At 44.0% G+C, this 14,085-nt stretch overlaps 1 protein-coding gene across 7 annotated transcripts in view; it reads right to left on the bottom strand.

Moving 5' to 3' along the window:
- The window catches only part of MSRA (methionine sulfoxide reductase A), a 374,360-nt gene that overhangs the window by 134,470 nt on the left and 225,805 nt on the right, over nt 1-14,085 (bottom strand). For all 7 annotated transcript variants that reach the window (XM_043486559.1, XM_043486558.1, XM_043486557.1 and 4 more), the window contains one exon: nt 4,258-4,362. In XM_043486559.1, the coding sequence (XP_043342494.1) occupies nt 4,258-4,362 (105 nt within the window). The remainder of the gene's footprint in view (nt 1-4,257; nt 4,363-14,085) is intronic.

The raw sequence follows: 14,085 nt of genomic DNA, 5'->3' as shown, positions 1-14,085 counted from the left end.
GCGAAGACAGTAAACCCCAGTTCATCAGGTTATGGTAGGCGTTAAGTGAAATAATAGGTATAAAGCATCTAGCGCTGAGACTGGGCCATAACGGATACTTCATAAATGTGCTGTCCTTTCCCTCAAGATGGAGGGGAAACAGGTTGGATAGAGAAGTCAGGTTTATGCAATCAAGTAAGGCAAAGCTGAGTCTCCACATTGTGTACTTGTGTGTTTGTGGTTTGGCCCAAGGTTCAGGGTCTGGGACTTGCATTCCTATGCAGAAACAAGAGGGCCAAAATGATGGAATTCATGCACAGAGCATATGAGGTGCGGGGATGCAGAGCACGCACGAGAGGCTGGGACTTTATCTGGTTCTTCTGAGGGCTGTATCAGCAGCAAAGATAAGCTTTCTGTCTATCAACCTCATCACTATCACCACTAGCAGTTTCATCACAAAATGAGAACGCAAGCAATGCTGAAATCTTTCCAACTAGCAGGAAGTACAAAAGAACTTCCATGGTAGAAAACCCACACTGTAGTAGGCAGACAGTAAATAGTTCCCCACAGAAATCAAAGAAACAAAAATAAATAAATAACTCTGGTGACAATGTATTGTGTTGAGAAGAACACAGCTACAATGCCACCACGTGCAGGGTTCTTGACCCTGGTTTTTGACCATGGTTCTTTCAAGTGATTTTCACATGGTTTCATTTCATTCCTATGACAACCCAAGAAGTGGGCAGGATAGACATTATTATCCCCTTTCTGTAGATGAGAAAACAGAGTTTCAGATTAAGTGTCTTGGCCAAGGTTGCGAGGTTAGGAAGAGGTCCAACTGGGGCCAGAACCCAGATCTAAATGTCAGGCTCTGCCATGGTGTCTGGAGCCTGGGGAAGTTTGGGGGCCACATGGTCAGGTGCTCTGTGTGGGGAATAACCCACACCCATAGCCAAGTGACAACATACAACACTCCCAGGGAAAGACTCTAGTTGGTTCTGCTGGAGTCACATGCCTATTGTTTGGATCGAACATTGGTGACAACAGGAAAAGATACTGTGACTGAGCAGGCCTAAATCACATGATCTTTCCATTGGTCCTATTTCCAGAAGGGCCATAAGGAAACCCTACAAGGCAGAAAAAGATTCTTACCATGACCCATTACACCAAACTATCTAAAAAATAATTCTAATATAAATGCGGGAAGGTCAGATACCTTGGGATTCAGTGCATGACTGTGTACACTGCATGAAGCACTACTCTAAGCAGAAACAAGTATACACAAGGGTAGAAAAGCTCTCCTCCTACATGCACAATTTGTCCAAAATATTAGTGTAAGAATAGGTCACTCAGTATTCCAATCCCATTGTCTGTGACCCCCACCATGAGCAATTTCATCTTCTGACTCATAGAATTGAAGCTGAGGTTGGAACAGATGATCTCTAGTCTCTTTCAGTTTATAAGCCTATGAACACCCTGTCAGGAAAAAAAAGTACCTCTGAAAACTAGCACATCAACCTATTAAATACTGCATTATCAGACAGTGCTATGGGCTAAAGTGCGTCCCACCTCCTCTCATGATTTACATGTTGAAGCTCTAATCTCCAGTGCTGAGTGCAATCTGGGGACAGAGTCTTTACTGATTAAGATTAAAGGAGGTCATCTGGGTGGGCCCTAATCCAATCTGACTGGTGATCTTATACAAAGAGATTAGGACACAGACACACACAGAGGGAAGGCTAGATGAGGAGAAGACAGCCACTGATGAGCCACAGGAAGCCAACCCTGCCAGTGCCTTCAACTTAGGCTCCGAGCCTCCAGGACTGTGAGAAAGTTCATTTCTGTTGGTTAAGCCACCCAGGCTGTGATACTTTATGATGGCAGCCCTAGCAAATTCATACCCATAGCAAACCAAGAATTTCCAACGTTGAGACCAATCTGATCCATGGGATGGGGAGAACAACAGGTTCTAATAAAATGCTTTTGCAGGTGGAATTCCCCTGAGATTCAGGGGCGAGAATTAGTGATCTGAGGTGTGCTAGTAAAGATGTGATAGAATGGGTAGGGACTTCCCTGGTGGTCCAGTGGTTAAGACTTCACCTTCCAATTCAGGGGCTGCGGGTTCAATCCCTGTTCGGGGAGCCAAGATCCCACATGCCTCGGGGCCAAAAAACCCAAACATATAATGGAAACAAGATTGTAACAAATTCAATAAAGACCATTAAAAATGGTTCACATCCCTGTCCCTCAAAAATGATAAAATGGACATTAAGAGGAGTAAGGAGAGAGAAGTAGATGGCAGACTTCACCTTCTTTAAAATGTTGCAGAGGACAAGAACAAGGTGGTTCTATCAGGACACGGGTGGCCAGGCCAAGGCCACAGACCCAGCCTTGTGGGCCTGCATAGAGCCTGTCTGCTCCATGACTTCAGGCTCACCTGGGCTCCTGAAAGGTGTCTCCACTTAGAACTCTGGAGCCCCCAGCATCCCGCCTTGACCCTTGGCTTTGAGCAAGAGGCTGAACAGCTGCTGCCTCTGAATCAAAGGCTCCTCAGAATGATCCTGGCCGTCACCCCTCTTCTTTATGGAGCTCACCAATCAGTTTCTCATTGAGCCACAGAAGTCTAAGCCATCAGGCCTGCCATTCTTATATGATGTGACAGTGCGGCAGTCCCAACCAGGGTGGCATCTGAACCTTCTGAAGATGATACTCTTGCCCTTAACAGTCCTATACCTCCCCTGCCCCCCATCTCACTGCTTCTCCACCAGGGACTCATCCCCCCACGTCAACCAGACTTGACAGTCATGGAGAACCTGCTCCTGGCCTCATTCCCACCTTCAGTCACCCTGCTGGATGAGCTGCATCCTGGACCTGCCTGACCCTGGCTCCTTTGCTGATTATGTTGCTGTTCTTGCCGTAGCTCTGACCTCTGCCCTCTGGGAAATCACCCTGGCCTCAGGACTCAGGACTTACCAACCTGGCGCTGGGGTTGCTAGGGTCTCGGTAAGGTTCCACCCCAAAACACAATGCAAGTTTGGAAAAACACATCCATTCTTCAGGAAAGAGCCAACACCACGCACCCACTCCCACAAGACTTGACACCAAAGGGAAAATATTTTCATTAAATAGACCAATTGCTATCTTTTGCGACTCCAAGGACTGTAGCCTGCCAGGTTCCTCTGTCCATGGGATTTTCTAGGCAAGAATACTGGAGAGACTTGCCATTTACTTCTCCAGGGGATTTTCCTAACCAGGAATTGAACCTACGTCTCTTGCATCGGCAATCAAGTTCTTTCACCTCTGTGCCAGCTGGGAAGCCTAAATATTTTGTTAAAGCCAACAGAATTCTCAGCCTAGTTAGATGTAGGTTATGAATTCTCCAGGTGAGAATACTGGAGTGGATAGCCATTTCTGACCCAGGGACTGAACACCAGTCTCCTGCATTGCAGGCAGATTCATTACCATCGGAGCCGCCAGGGAAGCCTGCTAAATGAACAGGGTTTGTGAAAATCATATCGTACATATAGGACTCTTCAGTTCATAAGACTCATAATATCAGATCATTACACTGGCAAAGCAGTGTTTGTAAGGCTGATAAGTTGAAGTCTGGAAACCACTCCATTATTGGATATTACAATGATATTTGCCAACATGAGATATTCGCTTGTGTGTGCATTCAAATAAAATTCCTGGCCACCATTGTTTACAGCCCAAATATATTAATATCTCCATATAGTAAATTCCAAAGAAGACAAAATAAATATTTAAATAACCCAAACATTGTGAACCCATTGCATATTGCATTTTACCTTTATGTTTTGGTTTTTTTTATCACCCTCAGACATTTAAAGGGAAAAAAAAAAAAGGCTGATAACGTCAAAAGATGAGAAAGGCTAAATTCAGGGAAATAAAGGAACCATAAATCAGGAAAACTTTGGAGCTGCTAGAAAGACACTTTAATTTTGTAGACAAAAGACTGCATTAAGGAGGAATAATGCAATAATCAAAGGTGAACGAATCTCTATTGTCTGGCGTCTTTCTCTGTGGGAATTTTCCCACCCCTGACAGCTGTAACAGAGGGAGGGGCGCAGATGGGGGCTGCGCCTTTATTCTCTCGCCCTCCTTTCCCCAGCCCCTCCCCTTCTCCGTCAATAAATGTCTGCAATCATATTCTTGAGCTCCTGTGTGATTTCAAGGTTCATCTCTTCCGTGCAGCTCAAACACTAATTATCCCAGCTGTAATTAGTAAGATAATTAAATACTGGCTCACTCATCTACCTTGGGTCGGGTCATGATTCTCCCAGAAGACCTTGAGCAGTTCCTCAAAGCTGATGCGTTCTGGCTGGTACACCACCCGGACTACTTCTGCGTGGCCAGTTCTTCCTTGAAAGAGAGAGAACATACAACCCCAACTTACTGACAACATCGATTTATGACAAGTTATTTGTTTCCCAAAAACCCCCCAGACAAAGGCTGAAATTCTTCCCTCTGAAGGCAATTGTATTTGAACACTTTCGTTCTGAGTCTCTGCCACTGGTTCTTTTTCCATAAAAGCACGCGGTTGTCCTCGAGCAAGTGTTCTGAGGAGGATTCTTTCTCTTCATAGTGCTCTAATTTTTTTTTTTAATTTCATGAGAAAATAAACTTGGGTTTTCCTTTTTCTAATCTCACTCTTAGGAAACCTTATGGATCCAACCTGACATGGTGCTAGAGATTTGAAACTCTGCAAAGGGAAATGAGCCAGTTTATTTTTATCATCTCCCCCTCACTGTACGTAGCAAGCTCAGCTGCACTACAGAGGGAGACGGTGCCAGATAGAGGAACCTGTGAAAAAACAGGCTTATAACTCACTCACATTAGATAAATTTGCTAACAGAGAGACATATTTGAGAAGAGGGTCAGGCTCCTATACCCGGTGGGACAGTAAGTGGTTCCCCAGCCTGATTCATCTCTGCGGTGAACAACGACTGTAGCAAATGTCTCCTCTCTTTTTTTTTTTTTTAATTAATTAATTTATTTATTTATTTTTTCAGTGGGTTTTGTCATACATTGACATGAATCAGCAATAGATTTACACGTATTCTCCATCCCGATACCCCCTCCCACCTCCCTCTCCACCCGATTCCTCTGGGTCTTCCCAGTGCACCAGGCCCGAGCAGCAAATGCCTCTCTGCAGCACCCCTGTTAGCACATTCCCTTCTCAAAGGTGGTCTCCAAGGTTCTGTGGGTCAGGGAAAAATGTATTTGCATTAACACTTGTACCTGTGGAAATCCTATCCTCTCTTATTTCAGTTATAACATAGTAAATAATAGTGTGCTAAGTTGCTTCAGTCGTGTCCGACTCTTTGTGACCCCATGGACTGCAGCCTGCCAGGCTCCTCTGTCCATTGGATTCTCTAGGCAAGGATACTGGAGTGGGTTGTCGTGCCCTCCTCCAGGGGATCTTTCTGACCCAGGGATCAAACCTGTGTCTTTTATGTCTCCGCACTGGCAGACGGGTTCTTTACCACTAGCACCACCTGGGAAGCCCAGTAAATAATAGACCCCTCCATAAAATTGTTTTCCATCTCTTTTGGTCACATACTGAAGTGGGTTGCCATTTCCTACTCCAGGGGATCTTCCCAGCCCAGGGATGGAACCCTCAACTCTTGTATCTCCTGCACTGGCAAGTGGATTCTTTACCACCGGCACCCCCTAAAGTCCTAGTGAGGACTTTAGCCTGGTCCAAAATGAAATTAAAAGATGCTTACTCCTTGGAAGGAAAGTTATGACCAACCTAGACAGCATAGTAAAAAGCAGAGACATTACTTTGCCAACAAAGGTCTGTCTAGTCAAGGCTATAGTTTTTCCAGTAGTCATGTGTGGATGTGAGAGTTGGACTACAAAGAAACCTGAGTGCCGAAGAATTGATGCTTTTGAACTGAGGTGTTGTAGGAGACTCTTGAGAGTCCCTTGGACTGCAAGGAGATCAAACCAGTCCATCCTAAAGGAGATCAGTCCCGGATGTTCATTGGAAGGACTGATGTTGAAGCTGAAACTCCAATACTTTGGCCACCTGATGTGAAGAGCTGACTCATCTGAAAAGACCCTGATGCTGGGAAAGATTAAAGGCAGAAGGAGAAGGGGACGACAGAGGATGAGATGGTTGGATGGCATCACCAACTCAATGGACATGAGTTTGAGTAAACTCTGGGAGTTGGTGATGGACAGGGAGGCCTGGCGTGCTGCGATTCATGGGGTCGCAAAGAGTCGGACATGACTGAGCGACTGAACTGAACTGAAAACAGGTATCTGGCCTTTGCCTTGACTCTGGTAGGTAATCAGGGTCATACCTGATAAAAGTGTCTTTATTTACAGAGGGGCTGCCACACTAACGCTGTTAGGGTGGAGACTGGCCACACTTAATCTTAGGGTAGGGTTAGGGTAGAGGCTGCTATGCCAGAAAGGCCAACCATGTGACTGAGGGAGGGGGCTTTGGGTAACATGGTATCGGTTGACCTAGAACCTGAGTTCAACCATGTGGGCAATCGATCAATCACACCTATGTAATGAAGCCCCAGTAAAGACTCTGGACACCAACGTTTGGGCCACCACCAGGATTCCTGGGTGGCAATACTCTGCATGGTGTCACACACGGAGACCAAGAGGGAGACGACACAGATGCTTTGCCCTGAACCCTTCCAGACTGCCCTGTGTGACTTTTCCTTTAGCTGACTTTGATCTGTATCTTTTTCCTGTAACCAGCTGTAACTGTGGTGATAACAGCTTTTGAGTTCTGTGAGTCCTAAGAAATTATCAAACCTCACAGTGGTTTCAGGAATCCTTTGCATCATAGTTTGCCAAGTTTTTTTGTCTATGTTGGTATTTTCACCTGAATTCTTACAACCTTCCAATGGTACACGCAGGGAAGGTAGAAATCCCCATTTTACAAGTTAAGGTGGCTCAGTGGTAAAGAATCTGCCTGCCAATGCAGGAGACACAGGAAATGTGGGTTCGATTCCTGGGTTGGGAAGATCCTCTAGAGAAGGAAAGGGCAACCCACTCCAGTATTCTTGCTGGAAAAATCCCACGGACAGAGGAACCTGGTAGGCTACAGTCCATGGGGTTTCAAAGAGTCAAACAACTTAGCAACTAAACAACAACAGCACGTACAAGTTAGATTTGCCCAGTGTCATAGAGCTAGTAAATTTCTGCACCATAACCTGAAAACACACCTTCAGACTCCTTGTCTAGGATTCTGTTCAATGTATTTAAGCAATGAGAGCAAAGTGAACATGAATCCAGTAAAGGAGAGAGATTTACTCATCATCCTTAGTCTTCCTTAACAGTAAAATATATTTCTGATTGTAGAAACAATGATTTGTAAATAGAATGAAGCTCAGAACATGTGCATAAATATAAAAAAGAAAATAAAAATCATCCATACTCCTACCAGATAAGTACTTTCAGTATTTTTTATGCATTTCTTTCTAGATATGCACGAGACACATACAAACACAAAACATACACATATACACACTGTGACACACAACTTATTTTACTATAATCACTGCATCATGCCTTTTCCACTTAAAAGCACACTGTGAGTGTTTTCCCCTATCACTGAAATTTTTAGTAAATACCATTTATACATACATAATAAATACTTAACACTCCAAAGATGACTGTGTTATTACTTATTCAATTATTCTCTATCATTGGGCATTTGTACTGAATCCTATTTTTATCTATGAATGTAAATTTTTTCTCCATTTTTGAGGCTGCCTCCCTGGGTGGGGAAGATCCCCTGGAGAAGGAAATGGCAACCCACTCCAGTATTCTTGCCTGGAAAACCCCATGGATGGAGAAGCCTAGTGGGCTACAGTCCATGGGGTCACAGAAGAGTCGGACATGACTGAGTGACTTCACTCACTCACTAGCCTCAGTTATATAAGTGAATTTTCTAAGTCAATGTTCATAAACATTTTTAAGTTTCTTGCTAGTCATGAAACTTAAAGTTGAGCCAATTTTCTCTCCCCTTTGGCAGCATATCTGAGGGTCAGTCTCAGTTATCATCACAGTGTTTTTAATCCCTACCAATTTATAGATGGAAGATACTAATAGTAGCCTGTCATTTTATTTTTAATGAATTTAATTAGTAGTGAGGTAAAATGTCATGCTTATTAATAATTTTAATCTTTTATTTTCTTTAATTTTGTTATGCCTTCTTTATATTGGGTTATTAATATTTTATTCTTAATTGGTCAGTCTACATAATTTTAATTCAAATACCATAGTCATGTAAATTAACATCTAAACAGATGTTATGCTAATACACAAGAAAAGAATGACAGGGGGATTATGGGAAGAAGATTCATTAAGAATAATAACCATGTTATTGTAAAACCATTTTTGATCTACTTTAAAAATCTTACTATTTTGTGTTTTGAAATGTTTAAATGAATGATGATTTAACTACATAACTAGTAAAATTGAATATTAAAAATGACAAGTGTTACAAATGTGACAAAATATATTAGATAAGAAAAACATTGAAACAGATAACTAATGAGAACCTACTGCATAGCACAGGGAACTCTACTCAATGCTCTGTAGTGACCTAAATGAGAAGGAAATCCAGAAAAAAGGGATATACATCAACTTAAGGGGCTTTTCTGGTGGCTCAGATGGTAAAGAATCTGCCTGCAAAATGCAGTTGATCTGGGTTTTCTCCCTGGGTCGAGAAGATCCCCTGGAGAAGGGAATGGCTACCCACTCCAGTATTCTTGCCTGGAGAAGTCCATAGACAGAGGAGACCGGCAGGCTACCGTCCATGGGGTCACAAAGAGTCGGACATGCCTGAGCAACTAACACAAACACGTGTAAACATATAGCTCTACAGCAGAAACGAACACAGCACTGTAAAACAACTATAATCCAATAAAATTTAAAAATAAATAAAAATTACTTAAAAAAATGAAAAGCACTGAAACCACACTAGAAATATAGGCAAAAGATGTAAACAGGCAACACACGTTGAAAAAAATAAATGTAGATCAAGGCATGAAAAGATCTCAACAGTTTCAGTGATCAGATAAAAGCAAATGAGTGCACCTTGAATTGTCCATCTCTTACTCATTTCATTTTGTAAAACTGCTTAAAATCATGCCTAGTGCTGATGAGGACACCTGAGGCTGGCAGCCTTACTTGGGTGGTGACAGTGAGGACGACAGCACCCTTCTGAAACCCCACGGGCGTACGAAGCGAGAGCCTCAGAGATTAATTCACCTTGATTAACAGAGACCCAGGAAATCAACCTCATAGATATAAACCCAAAGAAAAGAAAAGACACACACAAACACAAAGACTCGTTCCATCATTACTATTAATGCAGTGGTGAAGTACCATAAGAAATCCGGAAGTCCAGCAAAAAGAAGCCCACCAACCGTGGCACCGCCGCATGGTGCGAAATCATGGAATCACGCATTACAACTCCAAGTCCTAGTAAAGGCTGTTACTAGTCACCGAACACTGATAATATAGGAGGCACTGTACCTACTGGATGTTGTTCATGCTCATACTTTTTGCCCCAGTTTTTCTCTACTGAGATAAAAAAAAAAAACCACACTTTCCAAAATTTACTATCTTAACTATTTTTAAGTGTAAAATTCAGTGGCATTAAGTAGAGCCACATCATTGAGCTACCATCACCATCATTTACCTCCAGAATTCTTTTAATCCTGCAAAACTGAAACTTTATATTCATTAAAAACTAACTTTCCAATTTTCTCTTTTCCCAGTCCCAGTAGACTGCCATTCTACTTCTGTCTTGGTGAATTGACTCCTCTAAACCCCATGTCAGTGGAATCATATTTTATTTTTCCTCTCGTGATTGGCTTACTTCACTCAGCAGAATGTCCTGAAGATTCATCCATGTTGAAGCCTGTGTCAAAATGTCCTTTTTAAAGGCTGAATAACACGTCATTCATTGCACAGACGGACCACATTTGGTTTATCTACCTATCTGTCAATGGACACTTGGGCTGCTTCCGCTTTTAGGCTACTGTGAATAATGCTGCTATGAATACGGGTGCACAGATGTTGCTCCCAACAATTTCACAACAGGGATGTCATCCCCATTTTACAGATGAGGAAACCAAGGCCCTCACCACAAGTTTTCTCACATAACATCCTGCAGCCTGTAAACGGCAGGATCCAGTGAGGAGCCAACCACGTTTCAACTGAAGGTAGAAAGTCTGGCTCATTCTATGACTCCAAAACGGCTCCTGAATGTCACCGGAAGTCATCAATGACAGCAAATGTCACACAGGAAGTGGCCCACAGCTGTGGGGATAACTGGCATCCAGGTGGTCAAGACTATTTTCCAGGATTAGGGTCTTCTTTCATGGTTGCAATATAGGGTCAAGAAAGATTTCCCCTCATCAGCAAACACTTTCAGACATAATCTGAGCACTGACACTATTTGTAGAGAGGTTTAAAGAGCCTTGGCTGTTTAAAAGAAACTACTGCTATTAAAATTCAGGATCTATCTGCATTGACAAACAGTGTGGAGAAGCCCTTGTCAAACTCACCTTTAAGTTTCTTTATTTTATTTCTCCAAAGTACAAGAGCCTGTTTAAAAATACACAGTGCAAATGATCAAAAGGATTAAGGGGGCCAGCAACCACTTACAGAAATGCCCATGCCTCCAAGAACTCACCAATGTGCTAGTCTAATTTGATTCCCAAGACCAATCTGCAAATACTTTCTGGTGCTTCCAAAGATGAAAGGCTATATCTTTAAAATACTTTGAGTCATTTCTTCACATAACATCGTGCAAATAGCATGACAGATGTGATGTGCAAATGTGCTTGTTAACAATTCACAGTAGTATTATAGGGGCTTTAATGTTGTCGTTCAAAGTACCTTGAGAGGAAAAATGCAAAGGACAAATGTCTTCTCTGAGCATATCCCCTTGTCGCTTTACCTCGTGATTGCAAAGGGAGGTGAAGGAATACCAAGGGGTAGACTATGGACAGTTACTCCTTACAAGACAAAAAACATCGCAGAAGACACACATGGGAGTGCTCCAGGAACAGAAAAATCACACACCTGGAGTCAGCCAGAGCTTTGTGGAAGCCAAGTCATGCACAGAACCAGGTGTGTTTAAAGAGAACCCCAAGATAAGTCAGCCAGTTCTGAAAGTCTCATGTGACTGCTTTCCATCCCACAGGGAAAACACTATCTTCAACTCTTCCAGGTCTGCCCCACGAATTGTCACTACTGGCGGCTGGTGAGGAGAAGAGAAAGCAGAGAGGTGGCCTCTCCAGAAGACGAGACCGGAAAAGAGGCGGGGAGCTGGTGAGACGCAGAGGAGGCAGGCGGCGGTAGCAGGGGGCAGCGTCGGGCTCTGGTGAGATGCACACTGCTACCTGGCCGCTGTGTGCCCCGGGAGGGAGGAGAAAGGTGGCCCAAATCCCAGCTCCCCGCCTCATGTGGGGGGGCCACACCTGCTATCGAAGGCCCTTTATCTACTTCGCCACTCACTGCCTCAGTTTCTCATCTGCACAATGGGGAGTCAGAATAGCACCTGGCACACAGGAGTCTAAGTCTCTATGTCTTATTAGAAGTTGAACTCTTAGAATGAGAATCAAAGTCACAAGCAATAACTTAAACCACATTTTTCACAAGCAGTTCAACACTCTTTGGACTGTGATCCCAGGTCTCTTAGTATTTTAGATGAGAATAAATATAATCTCTGTGACAGAAAAGTCATAAAGACTGAACAAGGTCACATGTAGGGAAGTTCTGGGGAAGAGGCCAGCTCTCTATACACAGGAGGCTTCTAGTGCCGCTACCTTTCTGAGTTTCATAAGGATTAAACTGCAGAAGAAAACATGTATCTCTGCAGGTGGATAAATCTGATTTTATTTATCTGTTTCACTAACAGAAACATCGGTCAAGTGTCTACAACCACTCACCCAGGTATTGAGATGCAGTCCCAGCTGGCACATTCTGGCCCTAATGGGGATGGAGGTCTGGCATTTTTCTACATCATGAAGAACCCAGATGCTCACTCTTTTGATCATGTGTAGGGTGGTGGAGGAAGACTGTGATTTTCAAGCGTGATTCCCCACTTTATAATCAGGAATAAAATGACAGTGAAAGAGTGGTCAATTCGGGTAAAAAGAAAGTTCTTGAAGCTGGGCTCTAGGAGCACAAGCTGAGGCTGTGATCTCGTCTTTCTGGAGAAGCTGTGTCCTACCATACCGCCAACCGTGGCACTGGAGAAGACTCTTGAGAATCTCTGGACAGCAAGGAGATCAAACCAGTCAATCCTAAAGGAAACCAACCCTCAACGTTCATCGGAAGGACCGATGCTGAAGCTCCAATAGTTTGGCCACTTGATACAAAGAGCCAACTCGTTGGAAAAGACTGATGCTGGGAAAGATTGAGGGCAGCAGGACAAGGGGATGACAGAGGATGAGATGGTTGGATGGCATCACCGACTCAATGGACATGGGTTTGAGCAGACTTTGGGAGATGATGACCAGGGAAGCCTGGTGTGCTGCAGTCCATGGGGCTGCAGAGTCGGACACAACTGAGCAACTGAACAACAACGACACAGCCGTGCTATGGTTGTGACAATTTCCTTCCCATAAGAACCTCTGTCCATCACAGTTGGTGCAGGCAGCAGACAGCACGGAGCTGCCTGAACTGAGATGAGCAGAAGCCCCCTGGGCCCTGGGCTGGGAGCGTGGGAGGCCCCGCTCTCTGGCCAGAGCCATGTGCCTGCAGGTCGGCGGGCAGCGGTGACGAGTGGTCACACAGTTAGCACCGGGCTTGCCTCCAGGCCACTGACCAGAATGTGGCCCGGGCGGAAGGCACTCCCCCCTGCTGCCTCCCCCACAGCTGTCCTCTGCCCTCCGGAGCCCCACCTGGCCACCAGGTCTCTTTCTCCATAGCTGGGGGTATGCTAACTTCATTTCCCCATGCCATTTTCCTGACCCAGGCACTCCACACCCCACCTCCACCCCCAGATCCTGCTGCCCCCATGTGAAGCCCACAGAGCACTCCCTCCAGTTATCTGCAATCCAAGCCCTCTCCTGCTCTCAAGGTCCTCTTAGGTGCTGCTTCCTCCACAAAGCCCTCCCTGAGTATGAGACCCTGAGAAGAGGCATGATGCCCAGGAGCAAGCATAGTAGGTAGGATGAGTTTGAGCAAACTCTGGGAAATGGTGAAGGACAGGGGAGCCTGGCGGGCTGCAGTCCTTGGGGCTGCAAAGAGTCCAACAAGACTTAGTGGCTGAATAACAACAACACTACCTGGAGAAAGTGATCAGATACCATGAATGCAAGTGAATACCTTGCTGTGTGGGTCAACACAGTGTTTCGTTTCCTCATTAATTAATAAATATTTCCTGAATACTAGCTAAGTTCCAGTACTGTACCAAGTGCTAGGGATTCAATGGTGGCAAATGTTAACCCAGTGATAACTAAAGACTCTTCCGGTACCGGTACTGCTTATCATCTGAGTCCAGGTAAAGAACTGCTATTTGGAGGAAAAAGACCCGATCTATTTTATTTATCCTACAGGCAAGATGGAGGGGAGAAGTGAGCTACAGTTATTTTTTCATTAAATAATAACGGTTCTTCAATTCCCCTCATCTTTCCCAGCCAACAAGACCAATCCAAACCGTCAAACCAAATCAAAGAGCACAGAAAAAGATCCAGGTGGTTGAAGGGGAAAGGGGGGCAGTGGATGACTAATACCTCCCTTTACCATACAAGATTCAAACCACTACTTTCCTCTTGCTAATTAACTACAAAGAGGTAAGATGTCAGCTCAGTTTCATCTCTAGCTCCTGCAGATACAAAATGTGATTTCCAACAATGTACTCATTATATAAAAAAATCCCTAATACATCAAAATTGGATGCCCTGTGGAGTTCATTACAGGACTTGAGGAGTGTCTCTACTGTCATTTTATCTTGGCTTTTTTTTTCCCTTTTGTCTCATCAGTCACTTAAAGTGTCCAAAGAGAAATGTAAGCTTTAAAAAGCATCCTATTGATTGAAAAGTAGAAAAAAAAATACTGTTAGAGCAATTGTAATTTTTTCCTGGTCCA

Source organism: Cervus canadensis, chromosome 14, assembly GCF_019320065.1.
Source record: "Cervus canadensis isolate Bull #8, Minnesota chromosome 14, ASM1932006v1, whole genome shotgun sequence".
Taxonomy (NCBI): Eukaryota; Metazoa; Chordata; class Mammalia; order Artiodactyla; family Cervidae; genus Cervus; species Cervus canadensis.
This window is presented reverse-complemented; position numbering and strand designations above follow the sequence as displayed.